Here is a 27,205-nt window from a genome sequence, read left to right as displayed (position 1 = left end):
TCCCCCCTATCTTTTTATATTGTATCAGACTGTTACAAAGTTTAGCTCCCATGCTCATCTTTTGAAGTTAGGCTGTAGCTCTCTTTTGAGGATGAAGGCTGAAAGGTCAGACACAGAGGGGTTGTTTTCTGAGAAGTACTCTTCCTCTGATAATGTGTTCATTAACTTAGTTCATTCTGGGGTATAGTAGTTCTTTGATTTCACCCACACCACATCTATGATGGTATTTAGATGACTATAGTGTGAGTTCCTTTCTCCCCTCTTATTTGGCAGTTATAAAATAAGCCAAATGAAGGGAAAGAGCATAAAGCAATAAGAAAACAGTGCTGCTCAGTTGATGGGTAGCGATTGTAGTACACCAGAGACCTAGTTGTCAAGTTTTTTGTTAGTGTAATAACAAAGAAGAGTGTTAAGGAGTTTGAAGAAAAGACAAGACTACTGTCTTGAGGGAAAACTTCATACCTTACAGAAGAGTCCTTGGAGAAAGCATAAAGATACTTGCTTGAAAAAGAAGTTGCACTGGAAGCTCACATGAATTATTTCCAATTCAGAAATGAGAAAGCTACAGGGAAAGTCAGAATCAACCATGAAGGGCCTTGAAACTCAAGACAATTTTTTTTTTCTTTTTTTTTTTCAGGAGCATTTTCAATAGAACTAAATGCAGAAAGAGTGTTTTGTAAAGGCCAGAAAAGTACTGAAGTGATGGACTGGAGGTTGTATGAGTAAACCATAGACATGTTATGGAAGGTAAATTGGCAAAACTTAAATAGACACACAAGCTTAAGCAATAGAAAGCTACAGGAAAGAAAATGAAGACTACAAAGTCAGCTACTGTAGGTTTTAGGTTGAACTATGAAAAGATAGTAGAGGAAAACACACAAATTTTATTTCAGATAAAAGGAGCTCAGTTTAGTGTTAAGAGAAGCAGAACTGCAAGTTGTCTCCCTGGAGCCACTAGCTGAATTTGTTTGGACTTGAGAATACTCAGGGATGAGCTACAGGTAGAAAAGACTATGGTCTTGGATGTAGGATGGGCCACAAAAATTGGAGAAGAGATCTGGAAAATTGTCCAAAATAATAGAGCAATAGGAGAGAGAGCAAGCAAAGACAGTCATGCAAGGTAGAATGTCATGGCACCACACCAGGACATCAGACAGGGACATCTGAGGCTGTTAAAGTGACTGGCAAGCATATGCAGACTGACTTTTGAACAGAAGTCACAAGCAACTTGGGTGGCATTTCAAGTGAGAGCAAAAGGGGGGAGGTACATTCAGGAGCAGGTAAGATGAAACAGGAGAAGATGAACTCAGATAAAATTTTCAGGAAACTTTGGAGACAAAAGGAATACAGCAGTAGCTGGCTTGCTTAGTTGTTGGATGAACACGTGTCCATGTAGATCCATTTATTGATATGTAGGCTGACTCAAATTTTGACTTACATTTTTATTTGAACAAAGCCAAACTCTGCAGAAAATAACTTTTACAGGTGTTCTACTCAAGATAAAACCTGTGAAAACTCTCTAGAAAGTCAAAGTTAGATCAAACTTTGGTATATGCTTAGGAGCATTTGTGAGGGAGAACAAGCCTTTTGTTGAGCCTACCTTGAATTCTGAGAAAACGAGGCAGCAGGAAAACAGTTTTATATTTAATTTTTAAAGCTATGCACAGAATCTTCTTCACGCTCTGTTAACTGTCACAGATCAGTTATTATACATCCAAAACACATTGACCCCCTAAGCTAATCCAGATAACTATTAGCCTTTTGATAATGCCTGAAAGTATCTGCACCACACTGCATTTGTAGTGCTTTCTGGTCAGAATTCTAAATTTTTGCACTGCTGCAAGTTTGTTTAAGCCCTTGATATGGAAGCAAAGATACGCAGAATTATAGGGAAAGACAAATTTTTCTCCAGGCTGGTTATTCTTTTGGCTCATGCAAACTGAAGCCAATTTGTGATAAGGCTATGAGAAATATGCTTTGCAATGAAATATACCCCACTCCCCCGCCCCCATAAACTGACATGTTGACAAGCTATGAGACATTAAACATGCTAGTGTCAGTGGATCAGGCATTCCTCCTGTCATTATTAACAGCACTTCACTGCTAAATCTGGCTCAGGTTTTATGTTGAGACTTGCTTTCCAGGAAAAGGATGCTATAAGACAAATAAGAGGGAGCCAGACCACCCATGATAATACAACGTGAGGACAGCAGGTGAGTTTGGTACCCCCAGGCACCTGTCAGCTCCAAGCCGTGGACTGTGCAGGAGAGGGTAATTGCAAAATAGATAAATTGCACCTTCAGCTGTGGGGCCGAACACGTCAAGGTCTTAAGGGTACTCCTGAACTTTCTTACTTGTAGAGCAGCAACAGAACACCTCATCTGCCCAAGAAGCATCACCTCCAGAGGCAGAGGGGAACCAGGGAACCAGTGTCCGGGTTGATAATTAGTTTGCTAACCAACAGCTGCATAGCGTAGCTGATCCTCTTGTAGTGAACTAAGATATACGGGTGACTGGAGTACAGTCCCAGCATTTCTATATGCTCTTGCCTTTTTTGCTTCCTATCCCTTTCTTAGCCACTGTCAAACTGCTGAATCACAGTACAGATCCAATATACAAAAAGTCTGTCTTGGATATCTCCTGTTTTCAGTGTCTTTTTATTGGCCAACTCCATGGTCAGAAATTTTCACAACAAAGATGTATGGACTTGCATATATTAACTAGATCTTTTTGTGGTGGGATCAGTGTATCTGCTACCAGAACGGCAATTCCAACGGCAAATTTGTGAGTAAATCAGGATAATTAATTAATTCAGGAATTTTTTTGCCCATCAATAAAAATCTTCATGCTGTTGCTACTGCTGAAAACAAATTAAGAATAACCACTCCAGTTATTAACGGTTTGTTCTAGCACAGAATTGCAAATCATTATTACTCCTTTCTTCCCCAGACAAATCACCTTAGCAAAGCTTTGTTATGGTCTATTCATAGGTAGTTTAAACAATATTATTACTGTTACAGTATTCTCAAGAAGGTAAAAGTGCCATACACAGTGTCCAGGGAAATCAAAAGGGCTCAGCAGTTGCTAGCATGTTTCCACTGGCAATGCAAGTAGGATCATAAGAAAATCAAAATCACAAGACCAAATTCCTGTTGATACTGTGTGCAAGTTGAAGAGGAAATATTATGAAAGCCTGAGAGGAGTTTCTTTTAATGCACCATCCAGAAGCATTATTTCACCTGACAGTCATTCACAAGTTTCCTATCAGCTAAATATTTTGCGGATAGAGTTAGACAGACAGAGGTTTCAAACGCATTCGGATTCTGCCTATGCAGCCTGGGAAAGGAATTTTCCACTTTGTAGTACTGAGAAAAATGTAGATGCTGTAGGCTATGGTATCATGTTCAGAGGAACAAGGTGGGTAGGATAGGGCATTAGGCACTATTATACTCTAGGGAAGAAAGAGCAGACAGGGGCACAATGGAAGCACTTCATTATATTTTAAATGGGAATAGTTCCAAGGATAGGAAAGCCTGTGGTGCTTGTAAAGGATTAAGCAGGGTAATGTGCTTTTTAAGAAGACATAAAGAGGTATGTAATGTGATATCTTTAAGCCTAAATGATTTTTCTTGGAGTCCTCAATGAATGTTTAAGCAGGCATGACTTAGGCCTCTGTAAATCCTCTCTGAATAAATAACTTCCGTGAAAATAGAGATTCCTTTGACAGAATGAGATGCATATTTCATAACCTATGCAAAAAAAGGAAAATCAATTTGAGATACACAAAACACTTAGGAATAACAAAGAAAAAAAGAAGATAAAAGTGAATATTCTCCAGAATAATCCAGGCATATATAGGAATACAGCCACCTCCCCGTCCATTTTGATTTGACAGAGCAGGAAGACAAACAACTGAATGCTTCTCTACCTTCAATTCAGATCTTCAGCTGCTTTTTGTTGCCTTTTGAGAAAGGAAGAGACAATAAGTGGCAGAAAATATCTAAAGCGCCTGTGCTTTTCAGGCTGTCTCCCATTTGAGGTATTCAAAACTCTGCTCTCTCTTCAGGGTAAATCTACCCAGCTGCTCTCTAACTGGACCTAATGGTGTATATAGCTCTTCACTATGGATGAAATAGGAGCACACACAGTGATACATATGCACCTCATTTATGAGAAGAACAGGACCAATATATATCAAAACCTGAAAACTTACAACGGCATGATCTTCCCATCTTAGTTCTCTTGCCTGCCCTGCCGTCCTGCCAGGAAAAGCAGGTGAGAGCAGTAGATTGCCTGATGCCAAATGGGACTACACAATCATTGTCATTTGGCTGTATTGTATTTTCACTCACACCGGTGCCATTCCCCATGAAGTCACTGGTACAGCAAGCATGCAGTCCTGCTGAGCAAGCAGGATGATGCGATGAGTAAATCAGTGGTTGATCCCCCTCCCCTTCCCTCTTTTTATACATACATTAGTATTAAACTGCTACTTTCCTCAAAATAAAGAGTGCTGGCTCCACGGTAATTTGCAGAGTAAAAGCAAGGCAAAACTAAAGGACATTTAAGAAATAACAAAAATGTTTGGCAGAGCCTCTTCTGCGATGGCTACTTGCAAACCCCGTTTAACCTTGGAGAGGGTGCAGGAGGGAGTGTTCTTAAAGAAAAGCATCTCCTCCGTGTCCATAACATCCTTCCTGCACACCTCTCTCCCACGGTGGTCCCTCCTATCACAGTCCCTTCACGGTCATTAGCCAGCCTAGTGGAAATCCCTTTCCCCATACCCAATGGAAGCACTCATTAAGTCTCAGCCCTTGCTTGGCACTCCAGGAACGTGTGCCGAGGTAACGGCCTCAGAGAGCTTGGACAAATTGCTATTCAGTCATGCTTTAGTGCTGATTAATGATAGAAACAAAATGAAGCACAGAGGGAGACCTGTTGTCTTAGCTTGTCCAGGGTTATAATCTGGTTGAGTTAATAGCTCTGATGTGGCCAGTTATATTCGTTCACAACCCTGAAGAACATTACGAAGGATATAAATAGGCCAAGGGGACCCATGAATTCTTTCCTCTGAAATGTTTTCATTTTTTGGAAGTATTTTACAGAAATTATAATCTCTGCCTCTTATAAGTTACCTTTTTAAATATTAATTTTCCTTGACTAAGTCTAGCTTTTAACATCACATTCTTCATCCAGCTTTTTTCCTGAGCAGGTCAAATACAATCTCCCCAAAGCTTCTGTGTGAACAGCAACTGGCAAATAATCATTTTCTGTGTCATTGCTTCCTGTAAGGTGAAAGGAGAGAAACTGGACATACGTAGGTGGATGTGTATGTTCATTAGAATCGGGCCTGAGCCCTTTGATATTTTAAAACTGGAGGGTGGTTGGCTTGCTCACATGCTGCAACTTGCTTTTTCAACACTATAATTTGCAAGTGCTTGGTCCTGGGAAGCAGAGGCATGGGAAATTAAAGAACCCAGATATTTCTGGTTTTGTAGATTTTAAGACAGCAAATGCCATGTTTCCAGGAATGAGAAATCAAAGACTGTAATCTGGAATTACCTGCCAGCATGATACACTGGTGGGTTTTTTTTCAGCTAAAAGCCATTAGTCAACACAGCTGTGTTTGACGTGCTCTGTTTTTTGATTCTTCTGAAACCTTTAGTATAACTTGGGAAGGCAAACCAGAAGGAGGGCAGGGTTTTTTTTATATGAAAGGCAAACCCCAGCTTTATCAGCCCCTTACAAACTGAGCTAAAATATGTTTTCTCAAAAAAAGCAATTTCCTCTAGCCAATACATCTTCAGACTGTCTTTTTTTTCTTGCTTTTTCAGCTTATGACTTTTTCTAAAGGGGTTTCAAAAGTGCAGTTCCCCAGGGCCTCTCTTGCCTCTTCTTTCATGCTGTTTAGTCCTTCAGAGGAGAAAATATGATCTTAGTGATACAGAGGGTGGATTAGTGATTTTTAAAACTCCAAAGAATCTTTGTTATTTGGTGGTTCTTTTATTATCAAGGGATCACCAGTGATTTCATAATTCTTTTTAACATGCTCTTTCTCTTAAGTGTTTGTATCTGGTGTGAAAACACCAGAAATTACAGGTTTTCCTGGCGAATGGATTTTGATGGAGACAAAAGGCAGAGTTTTCCCCAATTATCAGAAGTGTCTAAACCAAGCTTAATACAGGTGAACACACAACTTCATGGATATTTGCTCTAATTAATATTCACATATTGAAGTTTGAAATAAAATCTATAAAATATTATATTTCTCAGATTTGATTTAAAACGCTGAATATGAATACAATGGTAGGGATAAAGTTCGTATACAGTCACTCATTAACTCATATTCACTCGCATACTGAACCCTTTCATGTACTACTGTTCTGATAAAAGCTGTAGCTGTCAACCAAAAACATGGGAGGGAACTATTGCATTCATAAATGTACCTACAAAAATTGACTCCTGCTCTCAAAGTATTTTCCCACTGCTAAATTCACTACAGAAGGTGGCTGTGAGACCCTTATTTAAAGCCAGATCATCTTTTTCTGCCTGCCTCTCTCAAAAGATGCATGATTCAGAGCTACAACTGAAAGCCAAGATTTTCAGTGTCAGGAGTGTACAAAAATGAGTTAATCAATGTCTTCTATTCAGAGTGCTTAAAGCTTTGTACAGTACATTGCCACATCTTCTGGGGTTATAAGTCCAGTGATCCTATTCCCATTTCGTATCCTGACAAATGCATTCATCTCTCATACCTATAAATCCTTTTGAGAGCAAACACTCTAGGTACTTACATTTTAAAATGTGGTTGAAAACAAGCTACATAGCTGAGAAGTCCCAATCCTCTGTGCCGATGCAATGGGCTTGCAGAAACTGGTACCAGGCATGATCATTATCTGGATGCAAATGCATCCCTTATCATTAAAAGCAACAACTAAGCAAATGTGGTGTTACAGCAGAGCATCTCCAATGGGAAGCAAAAAGTAAGTCATACCAGTACCTTTTGAATGCCTGCGATCGACTCCACGACGTTGTTCTCTGAGCCATTACTTCTGTTAATCATCCGCCACATTTGGGAATACATGCTGTCCCTCTCAAAAGGATTCATCCCTTTCACTCGGACGTGCTCATAGACTGCGGAGTCCAAGACAGTGCCATAAGGAATATCCGTCTGCCTTGAGAGATCCTGGAGAGACCTTAATTGTTGGTGAAGAAAAGAGACACAGGAGACTTGAAGCCACATTTTCAAGAGGAAGGAGATGCAGGCAATCAAAGGGCAACACATAGGAAGACGGCTGTCAAGCTGTCTTTGTTGTTTGGGTTTTTTTTCTTTTTTTCTTAAAAGACAAAGTGAGACTGAAAAATTGTTTTTATGGTTTAAGACACAAGGAGGAATATGAAGTGAAAGGAAGGGATGGACAAAATGAATATGGATGAAAAGAGAATAACGGAAGGAGTAAGAGGATCCTGTCAAATGCCGAGAGCTCCTTTGAGCAGAGGCAAAGGAGAGAAGAGAGCATCACAGTCCCTCCAGCCATATGCAGCAAGTTCAACAGAAGTAACTGCCTGTGACACCACGGTGCCACTGCACACCCTGCTGCTGGGGAGCAGGAGCGTCAGCACCAGAACTCACTGAATCTAGCCCAAGGCACCTGGGCTGAGTACTTGTATGTGCTACTGGGTTACACAGTGAAGAGCAGCTTTTTAGTGGTATTCCTGCGCTGAACTGTGCACCCATCACACAAAGCAGGTCACATCCTACATTATTTTCAGCTATAGGAAGATTTCTGCTGTGGTTTCATGAACTATCTTTTTATCATGGTCCATGTCATTTACCCCAATAAATTTGCTCTGCTTTACATATTATCTAGTCTTATCTATTCCCTATAGGCAAGAAAAATTAACCAGTTTAGAAGTTTCTAAAGCATCCCAAATATGGCTTTGTCAACCCTGCTTTGGACTTAAAAAGGTATACTAGAACCCTTTAAAGTCTCCTAACCCCTTGGCCTTTATTTTCCTGTCTCACAGAATTGCTCACCCTTACCTTTGTTTCTTTAATGGCATTCATTAAAGTTTCAAAATAACTACTGTAATATGTCTAGTGCCTAAAACCCATTACAGCTTTCCTGGCACAAATTAACTTTGTATAAACTGCACAAATCTAGCGGATGACATCTAAGGACAAATCAAGGGTCTGAGCGCTGTCTTAAAGTAGGCAATAGCAAATTGTAAAAGCTCATCACAGCCACAGAAAATGCAAACACAAATGTAGGAAACTAATCAAATTCTAAGTTGTATTTCTGAAACATGTAAATATAGAGGCTAGTGAAAATCTCCCTGACCACTGGAGAAAGGAAATGCCTAGACTATATTCAAAAAAGATAAAAAAGATGATTCATGGAATTAAGGCTGGTCATCCAACATCATGGAGTGAGTCCTCTCAGAGCACGTTTCTGAGCATATGAAGGAGAAGAAGCTGACTGGGAACAGTCAACATTGATTTACCAAAGTTAAGTCATGCCTGACCAATCTGGTTGCCTTCCACAGTAAAAGCATTTGTTTGTGGACAAGACCGGAGAAATGGATGTAGTTTACCTTAACTTCAGCAAGGCTTTCAGTACTGTCCCCCACAATATTCTTGTATCCAAATGAGGCCATTATGTCTGGCTGGGTGGGAAACCAGATGGATAAATTCCTGGTTGGATAACCAGGCTCATAGGGTAGCTCACCTGGAGGCTGGTAACAGGTACCACAGAGGTCTAACCAGGGACATATCCTTACCAATAACCTGGAGGAGGTGAGTAAGCACCCTTTTGTCAAGCTTGCAGGTGACATGACACTGGGGGACCAGCCGACTGCTCAAGGACAGCCTGCTGTTCAGGCGGACCTAGAAAGGCTGGAGGAATGGCCTGACAGGAGTGGTGTGAAATTCAGCAAGGACAGATGCAAAGTCCTGCACCTGGGGAGGAATAACCTCTTGCAACCAGCCAGGCTGGGGCGCAGCTCTGCAGAAAGGCACTCTAATAGACAGCGGTGGGCCTTGGTGAGAATTTCTCTCTGTTTCACCATTAGGCAAAGTGTTGTGTGGAAGTAGGTGTATTACTGTTGCATTGACAGTCTATCTATCTGTCAAAAACATCACTGATGAAAGGCACTAGATACATACGAGATACTATATTCACCCATTCTGTGTTACTGCTGCTGTTGCTGCCAATACACTTCTGTATCTCCTGGCAGTGTTCTGAAGTGCAACAAACTGTCACAGGATGCATATTGTAATGTCCTGTAATTGCTGTGTTATTTGTCATATATATTGCTAGAAAAGTATACAAAAAGTATTTACTGAGTCTCCAATTTCTAGTGACAACACCTAGCAAAACTGCAGTCATTACTTTACAAGACTCTGTATAGCCATATAATTTCTCATATAATAAGCAACAAAGCATTTTTCTGAAATATTATTGCTAACTGGTATATAAACGATATGCGTAGCTGCTGCCACAAAACAGTACAGCTAGAAACAGCACAAAAGAAAAACAGCTCCTGTGTATATCCTGTGGCTATAAAAACAACCTTGCTATTTTCAGGAAGGCAAACCAACACAAGACACGAGCTGTTAGTCCAGAAGTGTACTACAATCAGGTATGGGAAGCATACTACAAACAGTCTGAGAAGCAAGCAAGAGTGCCACCACGCACAAAGGTATCACCAGCAGGGAAATAACAAGGAGGAGAATTATGTCGATGCCTTCAGGAAGGCATGTTGTAGCTGCCAAGTCTCGCATTAACTACAGATTGCAGTTCTTTACCTTTTGGTGTGCTATTCTAAAACACAGGATGCCTCTCAGCTGCCCTGCTCTACATCTTTGCACAGTTGTAGGTTCTGCTTTATGCTGAGAAAATGATGGCGAGAGGACAAGAGCAAGACAAGTATGAGTGTAAACTCTGCGGATGCACTAAACGCTGCTGTCAGCAATAAACCCCAGGCTTTGGTTCACCTGACCCTACGCTGAGGAGCAAGAAAGAAGTTTTGCAGCCTCTGAGGTGTGTATGCTGCTGCACAGGCAAGCTGCAAAAATGGAAAAGACTTATCACATCAGTGACTTCATCCCCTCACACAAACATTTCAAGTGGGATCCTAAGATATATCACCTCCTTCAGAAACTGTTTTTTACAACCTGCAACTCTGCAGACTACTGGAATGACATTCACAACCTAGCAGCCAAGGTACAGCAAAGCAAAGAGAAACAACAAACCTTGACAGGACTAATAAAATTATTAAACCATTGAGGTTCCAGAAGAAAGAATTTTTATAACTACTTTGCCTCCAGCTTGGTTTGTAGGTTACACATTGTTCGATGTACCTTTATTCCTGGATTAAACAATTCATTCTCTGTTCAGACAAATACATTTAGTGGAGACATAAATCCTCCGCCTTACTATGTCACCCAGTCTCACCACACAGCTGCCACACCAGGTCTCAAAATAAGGAAAAAGTATTTGTCAAACTGATTAATTCCTACGGGGTATCCTTTGATGTCCGAATTCTGATACCGTTATCCACACTGGATGGGAATTTAATTTTGTGATAGTTTTACTGATCTCAGTTGCAATACCTGCAAAACAAAGCACACATCTAACATGAGTAAGGGAATTATAATCCCACATTTTAAAACATTTATCTCTTTGAATTTCTAATTTTGAAGCAATAAGGTAATGAATGCTAAATGTGTTTAAAAACAAAAAAAGCAGATATAATTGAAAAATTTGTTATTAAAAAAAATACCTTTAACTGAGCTTGCATATAGAAAAATTCTCCTTACAGGGAAGTGACCATGCAGTCAGGTCACAGGTCAGCTTATTTTTGGTTATCAATCATGAAGCATTGTGGGGAAAAATGTTATGTGTGGTCTTTATGGTAAGTTTTTTTCTCATTGCAGTTACTCGGATAATACCAATATTATCCCATACAAATTAACTACAATATAGGCCTATTCTGAGGATGAATTGAGTCATTTGAGGATGAATTACTAACAGCTACATGTATTTTTCAGCACTTGTTGATTTTGTTTAGTATTCTGCACCTTAATCAGGCAGCAGTTGTCAGGTCACTTTCATTTTCTGGCTTAGTACAAATTAATTACTTTGTAATTTAAAAAATTATCTTTGCTTTCAACTTGGTGAAAAAAAAAATCATATTAGGATTTGCATATGTTTCTTTCCCCAAAGCATACCCTCTTCTATAAAATCAAATCCTAGACTTAGAATTGGTAACATGTTGTTCATATATGTCAGCCAAAAGTGTTTAAAAAGTCCACAGAAAATGTAGAAAAACAAAAGGTCAGCTCATAAAGGAATAACCAAATTCCTTTTTAGGTGATTAAATACCACTGAGGTCAGAGGATTGGGCATCAAAGTGTCTTTGTAGATCTGGGTTATAGACCAATTTAGGGTAGCCGTGTTGTTAGACTTGACTGTTGCACAGAACTGTCTGCAAGAAGTAGTCACTAAATTTTAGGAGAAAATAACTGATGTCATGGCTTACACTGAAGTCTTTATTTATGACTAATTCAGATAAAGCTTTCCAATGCCTTTTTTTTTTTCTTTTTTTCTAGGACATTAAGGATTAATTCACAGGCAGGCTTATGGAACAGGGCACAGTAAGCCAAGAGATTTGACTGTTGGCAGTGACAGCTGTGTCAGAAACTAGTAATACTGCTTGCTAGCCAGTTTGAAGATCTGGATGAACCACGTTAAAGGAAAGGTTAAAGAACATTCTGTTTTTCAGGTAAGGAAATATCTACTCCAATTACTGCATTCTTGTGTAAGCTCCCTTGCAGAAAACTTGTAGGCAGTTGCATTGAGCTGTTTAAAGCCTTGGGGACACCTTAGCTTCAAGTGAATCATGGTTTAGGAAAAATGCTGTGAAAAGAACGACTAGGCAAAACAAGGATGACAGAAGACATGCTTTACTGCTATGCCTCCATTATTCGGAGGCAGAGGTCTCAACTATCAAATAGGACATACTACTTATAACATGAAGAACCTAATGTGAACTTATTTAACAGAAGACAGAAGGTGCAGACTCTCCCCCATAACGCGTACAATCTAAAGTCTTAATCAAGCTTCCAGACTTTTAGAAATGGATTAGATTTAAACTTGAAACCACCTAACACCGGCCTTTCATATGACAAATCTTTTTACTTCCCCCCCCCCCCAACTTTCCTGCAAAATTTCTGTGCCCGTGAGAAGGTGGTGACACCCTCCCATTCCCCAGGAAAACAGTGCAGTGCAGCAGTCTGAGTAAAATCAGCCTCTGCCAATGGACTCTAATTCTGCCCTAAAGGAATCATAAAACACAGTAATGGCAATATTGGCTCAGTGATGAAATTCACAGCATCAACCTACGAGAAATAGCTTGAGACCTCCACATTTATTTGGCATTTACCAAGAAAAGCCATTCTTAATTATTATTCATTCATGTTGCATTTGAGACAGTGATCTAAAGATTTAAGGAACACAGAAATTATGCTTTGCTTTGCTGCCACAATGTTTTGGCATTTGAAATGCTGACTGTCTTGATTTAAATGTCATCTGCAATGCGGGTCAAGTGTGAACAAAAGATGCATCTAGGAACTACTTTATGACTTGCATGCCTCTGCTCCTGATACTGCCTGTTGGCAGAAGATGAAAAGCTGAGCTCCTGAAGGTATTAAGAGTAGCCATTTGCTAGGAAAAGGAGATTAACACCTACTCTTATTCCTCTTGTTCCTCTAAATTCATTTAAAAACTATAACAATTTGATCCAAATGAATCAGAGAAGCAGAGAACAAATGCCATCAACTTCAAGTGAGGTTATACAGCAAAGTTCTACTTTGAGACTCTCTAGGGAAAGGGAACATTTCACTAGCCCTCCCTAGTGCATTACCTAACAAAATTTTGCATGCTTTTCTTCTCAAAATAGGCTTCTGGATAGCATGAGGCATTGCCTACGAAAAGTGGCTCAGCCTTCATATCAGCTGAGAAAGGGAAGCTGCAAGAGCTCTGAACACAAACTGGCTACCCATCCAGAAGCTGAAATGCTGTAACTACCAAAATGTTTCATGGAAATGAAATGTGCTGTGGGCTGCTTGAATCCTCCTATCTTTTACAAAAGATACCACAAAGACAGTACCTTCAACAATACACAGTAATATCTGGTGCTAGCTGGAAATCTGAAATGAAAACCTATTAACTACTTGTTACATCTGTGCAAACGCGCTGACTTAAATTTCGTTCATTTTTCTGACTTCTCTAAAGCTGGCTGGATAGCACTACAAGCAGAATCTGGTTTATTTTCTTTAAATACTTAAACTCATTTCCATTCTGGCCTTCAAAGCTCCCCAAAGTACAATTTGATCTGTTAAAAAAAAAAGAGCATCAGCTTTTTTCTGTATTGCTTATTCATGTTTCCCACTTTGCAGTAATTCAGGATGGTAAACAAACAGCCTCTCTCTTATGTGCTGGTTTGAGTTCCAATTTTGGCAGTTTTGTAAACTAAAGTTTTACACTCCCACCATAGTTAGGATAACTTCATTCCCTAATGGATACTTAACACATCTAATTACTCTATTTTTGAGCTGCAAACACTGTTGAAAAATGTCTCCATTCTTTCATTCCAGGAGCTTTCCAGCTGCAATGTTTTCTACTGAATAAAACATTTTCAGTGACTTTGGCATAAATAATACAGCACAAAGACCAATGTAGTCCCAACTGTACATAATAACCTCAGAATTCCACTGAGGGTTTTCTAGTGACATCATAATAAACTGCAAGAAAAAGCTGAAGATGTATTAAATTATAGTTTGGGTCTATATTATTCTTTTTTACACATTATAAGAAAACTCAGACACTTGTCACAGTAATTTGAATATTTTTCTGGACTAGTAGAAGGGTCACGATTTCAAAGCAGCATGCAGAGGCTTATTTCATATTTGTAAGGACAAACTGAATGACTGAATATATCATTATTATTTATTTTGCATGTACAAATTCCCATGTTGTTTCTTCATGCTCCTTAGTCAAATGTAAGGCTTTTTAAACTAAAAAAAAATAAAAATCATCCTCCCTCATAACTTTAAGATCAATGCTGACAAACATTGACGCAGAATATCATTTTACTCCCTTATATATTGTGAAGGGATTATAATTGTGACTACCAAGTGTCAAAATACCCCTGCAGTGCTCCATGATCTCAAAGTCTGTTATTCAGATATTAAAAGAAAATGATAACCTGATTTAACTGGTAATACAGCTGTGACAGGGGAATGATTTGCTCAGGTGAAAAGTCTGTTTTACATGTCTCTGTCTTAGAGCGCTTAGCCCTCTAAATAGATGAAAATGTTGAGGTTGTTAGCCCAGAAAGGAGGGATAACAACCATATTTACTTCATTTCCAATTGGGAATGAATAAGGACAGGTAATGCCTGGGCATTTTGGGCCATGGGATACCAACTCCTCTCCCCCTCACCCAAGGAGCAGGGAGAAAGAGAAAGGATTTATGAAGTGCAAGAGGATGCTCCTAATGGGGAGAGTCAGGAGATAACCATGCACTCAAAGTGAGGGGCTGCTTCCACTCTTGGGTCTGAGCTTCGGCTCCCAATTGCAAATAAAACTTGGTTCCTATTGCAGACATTCACTTGTCCACGTGCTGTTAAAGCCTGGATTGATTTTAGTATGTAGAAAATCATGACCTAGAGAATAAGTGCCTTAGTGATTGGCTGGCATGCCGTGACGCTTGAACCTAACCTATGAATTTACAGGAGGCCAAAGCTCCCCCTGCCCAGTCTACACTAGTGGCTCACTGTCTCAGGGGGCATTTCAAAGAGATTTGGAAAGCAGCTGAGCCAGAGGCAGCAAGACCTTAGGGATGAAACACAGAAAACAGGGACTTGAATCAACAACTGGAGTGAGAAAACTGAATTTTCTCTAAGGAAAAAAGTCATTGAGCCTAACTTGAAGGTCAGGTTCTTAACTTTCCGGAGGAAGAAATACAGCAGAACGTGCCTCTCTTCTTTAAAGCCACTCCATCATTTTCGCAAAGAAGGATTTATGGGAAAGGCTAACTTTGTCACTCTCACATACTTTTATGGACTTGTAGCCTCAAGATTAAAATCCTGCTATGGAAAAACAGCCAGCTGCCCCTTGGAGTGCTTGGCTAGCTAATGCTTCACTGTATTTTCTAGTCTCTGCTTTGACCCAAGAGGAAGGATTTGGGGGTGGGGGAGGTCACTGGAGCAGTGGGAGTGAGGATAACTCAGCACGCAACTTGCTGAAAGAGAGGAGACTGGAGAACCAAAGGGCAGAGCGAGAGGGTAGGAGACCTAGAAAGGTTCCTGTGGTTATGGAGAGATGAGATGATCTGGAAAAAAGGATTGGAAAGTGTGACAAAAACAGTTCACCATAAAAGGAATAGGAAAAGACAAGGACATTCATGTTAGGGAGGCATGAAGCAAAAGAACCAATAGACAGAAAAAAGAGAACAATGTGATCTGTTAACGTAGTAAGAGAGCACCTGGGAGCAGAAGGAGCAAAGATGACTAGCAAGTGAATTTTTATTGTTTGTTGCTATTAACATATCTTTGCCTTGGCAAGAAAAGGCGAATTCAGCTTTGAGCTCCCCATACATTGAAGAAGCATTGGACGACTCCTGATCAAAGCGTTAGAGCACAAGTATTGTGGGATGCATTTGAATGGAAAGCATAGCCTGAAAACACACACCAATGATTTGTACTTTCCCATTTCAAATACTGATACACTGGTTATCTTAAACTCAATTGCTTCTTTCAAAATATGTATGCGTGCATACATATGTATATATGTGCCACAGAAGAGTGTCTGCCAGAGGCCAACAATTCTGATCCTAAAGACAAAGTGTCTCCAGGAAGACTGGAAGTCTATGGCATATTGTTATTTTTTTAGCTTCCAAACTACTTCTCAGGATGATAAAAATTTCTCCCTTTTCTCACATTTAAGTAGAACATTCATAGCCCCTCTACACGTATATATATGTTCACCCTCCTCTCCCTCAATTCAATCTTTATCAACTTACTGGATGGAGTTCTCAATGCGTGTGATGGTGAGGAAAGCCGCTAGGTTTGCCGTGTAGGAGGAGATGACAATCAAAGCAAAAAGCCACCAAGCCCCCATCATCAGTCGTGTTGCCAGGGTTGTGTATGGAACCTCTCCTCCTATAGGGAAGAAGGAAAAGCAAGAATTTTCATTTGGCAGAAGGAAACCCAGATCCTCATTGCTCATGCGTTGCTCAGGAGAACGAGGCCCCAAGGTCAGCAGGGTTCTACTAAAGCAGGTTGATATAGTAAACTGAGCCAGACTTGTAGCCACACTTTCTATGCAATGAAAAGTACTGAAGGAAGCCCACACTGTCAGCTGTCACAACTGTATTTAATCTCTTTTGCTACTGTGCTTTTAATTGCAATTCATCTGCCAGTCCTATCCAGTAATGGAAATAGACTTCGAGATCTCAGAACAAAAAGAGCAAAAGTAAATTCTTACAATGTTCTTTCCTTAGAGATCTTATCTACAAACCTTAATTAAGTTTTTCTTGCATTCTTGAGAACATAAAGTTAAAAAAAACTTCATCAAAACACAATTATTTTTCACAGTTCTGAAGGCAGGCAGATGCTCATGAGAGCCATATGTATATGTACAACTTGCTGCAAGTGAACTTGGACATGCAAAAAAAAAAAAATCACATGTATTGAAGAAGAATGCAAAATTGTTTTGTATTCTCATAGTTGCTTTCCTTTAAAAGTCAACTGCCATGTAAACAAAACATTAGCAGCAACTAAACCTACCAGGATCTGAGCTGCACACCACCACTTGTGTGAACAAAGCCCAGTTTAGCAAGCCGTGAAAAGCATTATTTTCTATTCAAATAGCTGCCCCCAAAACACACTAGTTCAGAGTCTTTGAAAGAACTCAGTTAAAAACATATGAACCACAGATTTTTAGATGAAGGAAAATTCATTGCTTTAAAAATACCCATTTTGTCTGCAGTATAAGTTTTGTCACAGCTACAAGTAACTAGGGGGCACAGGTGAATGCAGCAACCACCCACAGTCAACAGCTCAAGATGTTCACCCGTTTCCTCTCCCCCTATACTCAGCAATTTGAAAAGCTGCCATTATTTTTGAGGTAGCTTCCTCAGATGCAAAATCTTATGATGGTACAATAACTGGGATTTTTAAAAGCAAAAGCAGTTTCTTACAGATTCAATCATCTGTAAGTATTTTGTGCTGGATCTTCACTTATGTAAAAACTCCTTCACATTTCCCCAGCAAGTAGGTCTAACAGGAATACAACTACAATTATTCCCATTCCAAGTACAAATAATTTTCAATTATGTACACAAACTAGATATTTAATCAATGCTTGAATATGAAGGATCACCTTACTGTTTTGTTCAAAGTTTGTCCTACCTATACAAAGCATTGGCAACTCTGCATCACCATACAATAAACAAATTTGAAGCTTTTTTCCTACTTCAGTTATGTGGAGTTGTACCATATGTGAAATAATAACTGACTCCATTCATTTATATTTTTGGTATATAAGTATTGAAATCCTTTGCCTTTTAAGAATTCCAGTATTGAAAGACAAAATCTGTATTAGACCTGTGCGGCTGGAAATAAATTTCCTTTTATTTCCAAGATGTCATGTAATTATCTGAAATAAGAATCTACCAATCAGATTGGGAGATAGTATTTCAATATAAGGACTTTCAAAGATGAACATTAACTTCAACATCTGAAGATTTGTTTTTCTCTCCTGCATAAATTTTAAATGATTTTTAATAGAATATTTCTACTTTACAAGTTTTTGCAATGTCTTTGGAATATTTAAAATTATTTTTAATGAAATGAAAAGGGCGGACAGCTATATCACTTTATCAGAACAGGCTGTTTGTCCTTTTAACTTTCAGGTGCCAATCCCTGCAGATAATCTTCGTATTGAATTGAACTGGGTAGAGTGACAGAGAAGCCAATGATCTCCTGGACATCCTTGCATTTTCATTTTTCAGCTTAATGAGTAAAACTCTAAGTTCTCACATTTTTTTATTTAAATGAAATATCAGAAAAAAGAGGACCACTGAAAGTCACGCACCTGCCTTCTAGTTTTCAAGAGAGGATGCTGTGCAACAAGTGACCGTGAAAGCAAGCATAGACCTCTCAGCCACAGCATTCCCCTACTGTTCATGCGGTGCAGTTTTCCCATACATCAGTAAGGTTATCCCCACTATTCACTGTTACTTTTCTTTTTTAACACCCATGTTAACAATAGACTTTAAACAACTGTGAGTGCTGGTCATCCGAAGTGCTTTTAGTTCACTCAGGTGTTTGTGAAGTCTTGTTCCTAATTCACAGCTGTACCTTGTATATCAGCAGTCAATAAATGAAGCTTGAGGACAAAGCTTGCATCCAAGTACACATACAAGAAACACATATCAAAATAATTCCTCACTCCTGCCCCTACTCCAAAATCTTTGCACCGATGCTTCTTAAACCACCATTTCTAAAGCAGTTCTGACACTGCAACTGCATAGGTGCCTGATCTTTAAGCAGTACAGGCAGGGTAGTCCACCTCTCCCAGTGAAAGAAAGAAAGAAACAAAAATCAAAGGACATCTATTACTGCCATAGTATCATTTCTTTGGCATCTATTAGGAGACTTAATGCGATACAGTCTTGTTCTATTGTACTGTTTGCTAAAACACTTCCTGCACCATGACAGCTCACCTTAAGAAACCTCTTCACTCCCTTCCCCCAATTTTGTTTCTAGGGATAAAACTTTCCAGAGTTTTCTTTCAGTCCAAATTTACATGTTTTCTCAGTGCAGAAGAGTACCAAATAATTCAGGAGAGCAACAATCATTGGTTTTCTATTAGCATTACCATGAAAAAGAGCTACAGACCTAACAGTCGCTGTTGCTGACTGTAAATCAGTATGCAGAAGGGACATGCATGTACACATGCCAGGGCTCTGCTTCCCAATATCTAGTATGAGTTTCAGGTGCGTGGACATCTTTATGGATGACAACATATTCTAGTTACGAGAGGCTATGCACAGGACACACAATGCAAGGGAGGAGGGAACCAAGAAGATAAAACGAGTCTTTTTCTGCTGTTGTCTTTCATATTATACCAGCAAAGCTTAATAACACCTAACGGCAAAGGGGACCACCTGGTGCCATGTAAACACATGTTGGTGACCAGAGTAAAATCTATCCTATCACACCTCATTTCTATAGCAAAATTCATCAATGGGAGTTAACATGCTGCTTGTGGTTACACTAAAAACATTACTCTTGTAGCATGCTAAGCAACACTTAAAAATACTGAGCTCCACTCATGAAACAAATGGAAATCACAGAAGACACTCATCAGTCCTGGAGTTGCATTGTCATCTTAAGAGGCAGACCTCATATGAATACAGAGGCTGTACTATTCTTTAGACTTGGCCCTTCCAATACATTGGCAGAAGGGTATAATGCGGCACAAAATGCCACTACCTGTATATCACCTATGTTGTGGCTACAGCTCCTAGTATAATTCAGCTGACACTTTTGATGTGAATTAAAAATAATTTAAAAATCTACTCTGCCTTTAAAAGTTTCAGATTGCATGTGCAGGAAGGAAAAGATATTTTCCAGAGTAAACTGAACCAGCAAAAAGCAATCTTATTGGGAGTTTTCTGAAAAAGCTGAATTACCATAGAAGTGACAGTGAAAGAAATTACTTTTAGTCCTCCCACTCTCCTCTAATGCAGCTCTCCTTCATCAATCCTAGACCAGTTTAATGTTGGCCTACTTCAGATGACAGGCTTAGACTGAAACTTATCTTATGAATTTTTGTTTATTCCCATTTCTTTCCAAGTGCTTCAAGCTAAATATCAGAAGGTAAGAAAAATAACGCATTGTCTTGACAATGCAAACAATATAATGTATAATTATGACAGACCTAAATATCGGGAAGAACCCACCTTAGGAGATAAAATGTGAACCTATACAATTCCCACACAGATTTCTAATACCTTTTAAGTTATTAACCCTTGATAGCAGTAAGTTTAAAGGTTTCTTCAAGTCAAAAATCGCAAGAGGGGATTACAGGCGAGAAGGAAGAATGAAATCATGAGAAAAATGGGCAAAACAGGGAAATTGAGGATCACAGCCTGGTGAGATCTTGGTATTCTATAATTCTGGACTAAATTTGAATAATTCAAAATGCGTAGACTGTATCTCCAAACATGTTGTTCTCAGGGATTTGTCAATTGTTTGCCTGAAGAAAAACTGCGTTCATCTGCGTAGTCCAGAACTATGACAGTGTTTCAGATAGAAATGGAAAAAAATCATTTTTGTGGACAAAAAGAAACAGTGAAATGTTTCTTGGAGGAGTTTTTAACCGCAGTTGGCATTTCTGAGATCAAGTCTGGTGGCAGCCACCTTGCTGAAAAGTGATGCAGTTTTTGTTACTAGTCACCCAGGCAGTGAATTTGCAAGATAAGGTCTCTCTCTGATTTAATATTGATTTAACCACTTCACTGGGAATGCACAATATTTATAAATAAAATTCATTTGCTTAACAGCTCAAAAATAATTTTTTTACTATTACTAAAGCAAATAGCTTGGCAGCATAGAGCCCACAATGTTGAGAAAACTCAAAATTGATTATTGAGAACGATAATGCTTTTTGAAGATTAATTATTGAAATGTACTTTATAAACAACTACACACACAGAGAAAAGCCATAAACTACCATTATTCTATGTCCTGAACTTGATAACTCTACTAAATGATGTTTCTGGGTGGAGTTGAGAGCTGGACTGGGAGTCTGCTGCTACTCCGTATGTGAAGAGAGACTTGGATGAGAAGGCTCTGTCCTTCTCCTACAGGAGGTACACTACAAGAATCCCAGCTTGCAGTTTCTATTTGTGATAACTACAGCTGCCAGGGAAATCCCAAAGACTACGTTCTTATTATAGACAAAACTCAATTTGTCACCAACACTTAACATCAAGGCTACCCTACCATTCTCACTTTAAGAACATATCTCAGTTGTGAATAACTGTCAGATTTTGATCATTTAAGCTGCAATAGTCTCTGCTAGAGGTCTGCAGTGAGCTGAATTTCTGTGTAAGGAGTTTTAGCCAGATTTTTTTCAGATAATTTTGAGAACTATGAAAAAGATGTTAATTGTGACTGTTTTATTGAGGAACTCTAATACTATCAAACTTGAAAACAAGGATCTTGAGTATGCTTGGAAAATGAAGGTGAAGAAATAAATAGGGTGGGTTATCTGGGGACAGATTTTGGTTTTGCTTTTCCTTGCAAAAATTCTGTCCACATTCAGTGAATTATTGGCCTTTGGAAAAAACCACAAAGGACTGGGAGTTGGCTGCAGTTTAGCCTTTCGCTTGTTAGAACAGTCACATCAATTATGCTGTGCATCTGCAATTTCCATTTGCACAAATATAAAGTGTAGAGTTCTGTTGCAAACAGTTTGGATCAATGTACGTCTTATGTTTTCTTTGTGAAAGGGACATTTAATAGAGAGTGGGTGTAAGGGGAGTAGTTTGCATTAACAAAGAGGCAAAGGCATTTTATATTTCAGCTATTTTTGCCATGAGAAACAAAACCTAAAGTTTGACTGAGCTCTGTTATCTTTACAAAACTCTGCAAAGCAGAGCTCTTCAAAGGCAGAATCTTTCAGGGCATTAGCTATTGCTATTGTTCTGTTAAAAACTTTCTTGATAATATAAAATCTCTCCTGTTTTCAGTTGGAAATGTTCAATGCCGTATAGGACAAAAAAAATACTTTACAGTCAATGAAGCCTGTACCTATTGCTACCAGCTGTGAAATAAATGCAGCTTGGAAGTTGTTGGAAAATCTCTCATCATTAATTTTTCTTCCTTTCTTTTCATTTTTCACCCATACTTTTCCATTCTGCCTTGAACTGTGCAGAGTGCATTCATTTCCATAACGTATAAGCTGGCATGTCATAACCTGAGTTTGTAATACTTCATTGTGTGCTAAAGTTAACACCCATTGACCACAGCAGGCATGACATGTATTCTTCGACAGGAGAATACAACCCCTTGAATTGGTAATGCCTTCCAAATAAGCTTGTAAATCAGTGGCTGAATTCCCTAGCCTTGCAAATATTGGCAGATTGCAGGGGATTGAGAGTAGGGAAGGAACTGAGCATGAGGCAAGGCTGGCAGCCAGATTCTACAAGGTCTGGACAAGTTCAAGAGCCAGCTATTGCTTTTATTCACCACACCACCTGTTTCTCCCCTAGCATTCTGTTTTTATTAAAATATAGTGGTTTTTTTTTTAAATTTATATATGAAAAGAGACATTCAGATATTTTGTTTCACACATGAAACATTTCTTCAGGTCTTACTTCCTAAAGAGAGAGCACTGCATCTAGGTATTATTAATACCATTACTATCAATACTGTGACAATACTCCAAATATATTAGGTAGTTACAGGAATCGTTTTTTTGGTTCGCTGGAAGTAGCATGATTGGAAGGGAACCTTTTTTTTTTTTTTTTACTAAAATGATTATAAAAGCTTCCATCAAATCCAAAAGATCAAGCACCTTTTTTTTTAATAAAATAGTAAAAGTCATGTGTAGCGGGGGTTTTCATTGTCAAGATATTCTCACATATTAGTTTTCTAAAAATAAACATGAAGTAAATGAGAAGGAAAAACCACTTCAAAAGAGACATTTTAAACATTTAAAAATGTTGAAATATTTAGAAATGTTCATATTTTCTTCTATTTACCATAAAATAATTTAGTGGAGCCATTGTAAATTCATGTAAATGTTGGTATTCATGAATCTTAAAATTTCAAATATTAGATAAATTTTTGATGTCTATCCCCCTACAATTGAAAGAGGAGACATTTTCATATGCCTACTCCAACAGCATTAGAGCTCTTCTGAGTTTATAGCTGGCCTATTCTTTTTGCTGAACACGAGTCCTTTATCTGTCAAATGCTGTGCTTAAGGGACAAACCAAACATATCCTATCTCTGTCTATACTGAAAATCTCCTTGTGTATCCTCCGTTATCAGGTTCCCACAGTATTCTCTCTCTTCAGGTACTGTTCAGTGTCTGGCTCCGGTGTGGCTCTCAGCAATATATTATAAAGCACCTTTCTGTATGCCACTGGTGTACTTACCATGGACAATGTTTGGCTTCCTTTCTCCTATTATTTCTACAGCCTTCCTTGTCTTTCTCTGGATGATTTTGAGGAGAAGGACTGTTGTACTCTTTGAGAAATACTGATGTTTTGTATGAATATATATCACTTTTTAATAGTGATATCTTTTGGAACTGTTAAGAGTCTGTCTATATTTGTGAAGTCTTTCAAGTTGTTACATCCATATATTAAGATGGAAGAAACACTTGAGTTGAAGCTTTAGTTTGGTCTTTCTTTAGGTTTTACATTAGATTTTTTTGTCAGCTTTCTTAAATCTGCCCAATGGTCCAGGACTCAGATCAACAAATATTGGTCCTGGAAGCTCCTTAGTAAGTTTTTTAAAAATGTTTGGGTGAAATTTGTTTGGATTTGCTGATCTGAAAATGTCTGACCTTAGTAGCTGCCATTTAACATCCTCTTGAGTTGCTCTTGACATGGAAAGTATTTAATTTGCTTTTTCACAAAAACAGAAGAGAAATATTTATTGCCTTTCTGGCATAACTATCTTGAATGGTATCACCTCCACCTAATGCACCATTATCATTAAGGTTTCTTAGCTCCTAACAAATTTCTCAAAGCCCTCCTTCCTGTTCTCAACTCTGACTCACCTCTGTGTACACTTCCTCCCCATGTAATTTTTCCTGAAGTTTGTAGCTTCTAACTCTTTGGTGCGACCAGTGTTCTTTTTTCTTTCCATCTGCTCTATATATGCATTTAAGATGCTTCAGCATGGGCAGCCTGAGACTTGAAACATACATCATTCAGATTAAATTCCCCTATTTTATCTCACATTTTCCCTTACGCATTACAGATACGCACTAGAGGAGCCAATCATTTTCTACTCCAGTGTGATTTGGTGGTCTACAGCAGACATGGACTCCCATCTCATTTTGTGCCCCAGCCATTAGCACACTGTCCCACAAGAAATCGAGATCAATCCTTTCCAAGTTCTCAATGCCTCTGAAATACTTAATGCCATTTTGACATAGTGACACTCTTCTTCCCCTTTTGCCCACCTTGTGCATCTGTCTTTCAGTATTTCATAGTGTCATATGTTCCTACTAGATTTCAGTAACACCACGAAGACCAAATCTATATTAATGAGTAATTCCAACTGTTCTTGTTTATTAGTCAGATTGCTGGCACTGGTCTATAGGCAATTAAAGAATGTGTTCACTTTGTCATTTGGTGTCCTGATTAATTTTTTTTTTCCCTTAATGTCTTCCTTCTGAACTAAATAATCACTTACTGTCTCCCATTTGTTGTTGTTAGTGTAATGATCCCCTGACTAATCTCATTACACTTGCTCCCTGGAATATTGTTTCCTTTCAGCTGGGTGGGAAGCACTGCCCTCATTGCCCTCCCAGAAGGGAAGCAATGATCCACAAAAGAAAGCTGTCTTCATTTACTTCTCTGCTTTATGTGACAGGAAGAATATCTGAGATGATCTTTCTTCTCCTTCAGGCTTATTTCAAATCACCCCTAGTCATCTGAAATCTGTAAAGTATTTTGATAAGCTGCATCTTATATATGCTTATATGTCCTTATCGACAACTCTGAAAGCCAGCTAACCTGAGGGCATATGCACAACCTTGTGCAGGTAGATGTAGGCTCTCTCCAGCCTCCTACCAAGGAGGCCAGGCATGAGCCAGCTCCAGTCTGAAAGAGATTACCATGCTACCTTGTCACTCTTGGTTACTGCCGGCCAGTAATGACCTCCAAGTTATATTTCATATCTTGCAAATTCCCTCTGCAAATCCTCTATTTGCTACCACTGTGCATCTGTTTGGATGTGCCTTTGGCGCTTGACTTGCATACTAAGGCTCATTGCTCAGCTCTGTTTCCTCATTAATAGGAAGAGATTACCCATGCTGAGATTTCAAATGCTGGGGCTAATCAAGGACCAGTGGCAGTGCCACTAAGCCCTCATCAAGTTGCGGCCCAGTGTACCCATCTCATAAATGTGGTCAGAGGGCCTTGATATATAACCTGATGGACAAATAGAAATATCCAAAAGATGGCCCATACGACTACTCACAAACTATTTTGCTTGAAACACAGGATCCTCAGTCATGTTCTTTGAAACGCTCCTCTCTGAAGCTAGAAAATGCTCTAGCACCAAGGAAAGGGCTAGTGCTACCCAGTGCAAAGCATTTCAGCCTACTACAGTGTTCTCTCACCGCTGGGCTAGCAACCTACAGAGTGTTAAGTTTGAGTCTCTGCTACTTCTATTGTCAAATTATTTTTCTATCCGTCTTCAAATACCAAGCCTGCCCAGCTTGCTGTCTCAACTGCAACGGCTTAATTCTAGTGACAGAGGACTAATCACTTGGACACAGACTCCCTTGTAAAACTCTGCCAAGATACAGCAGGAACTGCCATAGACATCCTTGATTAAAATTTTGTTTGAAAATTAGTCTATCTGCAAAAGTCTGTCAGACACAGCTACTCACTACATGCTTCCAATCACTTGTTTATGCAGAGCGCCCCTTGTTCTCCCTGGATCTAATTTATACAACAGTAGTTAGAGGGTCTATAAAGCTGAAAAATAATTCATGACAATAGCACTACTAAGGGCAAATCAAGGAGGGCAGCAAGATACAACATCCCTTTAGGTAAAAGGGAGTTGTTCCTATAAAGGTCAGCTTTAACTCTGTCTTAATCCTCAGGTACTGAATACAGGCTTTCTATAATGTCCACCATTTCCATTTTGAGAACAAAAGGGTCAGAGTCTCTTTTAAATCACTCCTAAGCTGTGACTAGACTGTGCAGGATTCAGCCTCAGAATAATCTAGATAGAACTGCACTTTGTCTGCTACTACCTTTTAAAGCTGCTGCTTTTTTATAGCTGTAAAACCATTCCGTAAAACAAACCCCTATTCATCCTAAACATAATGATCATGTTTGCAGAGAAGAAAGCAGAGAATGAAAACAGAGAAAAATTGTTTAATGGGAGAAGCAATAGCAAGTCAAAACCAAAATCCAATGGACTTTGTGTAAGGCTACATTAAACAGAAATTCAAGCCTCTGATTAAAAATGAGAACAATACAATGATGAACATTTTTACTTACTTTTTCTCCTCAGGAATTTTTAGATAAAACTCAAACATTTAAATATATATTGAAAGTATAAAAAAGGGTCTAATAACTGCATTCCAGAAGAAAGGGATCTAATGTGATAATGGAAAGTCTAACCTCTTTCCAGCTGAGCTGAGATTCCAATTTTCTGCATCACTTGCAATGATAATGTTACACAAACAGTGTTCAATCATTAAATTAATTCCCATTAAATCAATGTCCTTAAAGGCCAAACAGTCCTTTAATAATTACCTGATTAAAATGATGTTAGCATAACATATTAGTTATAGAATGTTTATAATTCCCTTTCCAACAATAAATCATTTCTTTCCACCCATCTTGCTGAAATGGCGACAATGAGGCAGAAGTTGGGAAGGGAAGTATGTCATATCACCACATAGCAAATGGCGGTGGTCTAGCTTCTCCTGGTATAGGTGATACTTCAAGAACATATACTAATCAGATTTGCATTTCTATGATGTAGTATTTACAGTGTGAATCTTCAAGAGCTATAGGAATTAACTCCTGGCTTTTAAGCCTAGACCCCCCAAATAAATGACTTCTTTCAGATATTATCAATTTTGCAGTGGTCAAATTCCATCCTTCTGTGGAATTAGGAAAATATGATGTTTTCAATTGAAAATCAAAGTGCATCACAGATAAAAGAAAATGTTACAAATACTAGTGTGCAGTAATTTAATGTCAATACATTGTAGTGACTTGTGCAACATAATTACACAGAGACAGGGGATAGATAGACTTTACAGTGCTTCTAAAAGTTCTGGAAGATGTATCATAAAAGTATATTTCATTTTTCTCTTCTGTTGTCATTACAAAAGAAGAGTAATGACTGCAGCTAAAGT

At 38.8% G+C, this 27,205-nt stretch overlaps 1 protein-coding gene across 2 annotated transcripts in view; it reads right to left on the bottom strand.

Annotated features, from left to right (window-relative positions):
• Positions 1–27,205, bottom strand: part of GRID2 (glutamate ionotropic receptor delta type subunit 2) — a 736,139-nt gene that overhangs the window by 91,033 nt on the left and 617,901 nt on the right. For both annotated transcript variants that reach the window (XM_072861988.1, XM_072861989.1), the window contains 2 exons: positions 16,089–16,227; positions 7,001–7,196 (listed from right to left, as the gene is read on the bottom strand). In XM_072861988.1, the coding sequence (XP_072718089.1) occupies positions 7,001–7,196; positions 16,089–16,227 (335 nt within the window). The remainder of the gene's footprint in view (positions 1–7,000; positions 7,197–16,088; positions 16,228–27,205) is intronic.

The sequence above is a fragment of the Ciconia boyciana genome, chromosome 5 (assembly GCF_034638445.1).
Source record: "Ciconia boyciana chromosome 5, ASM3463844v1, whole genome shotgun sequence".
NCBI lineage: Eukaryota > Metazoa > Chordata > Aves > Ciconiiformes > Ciconiidae > Ciconia > Ciconia boyciana.
The sequence above is the reverse complement of the archived record's forward strand: the minus strand, read 5'-3'. Positions and strand labels throughout refer to the sequence as shown.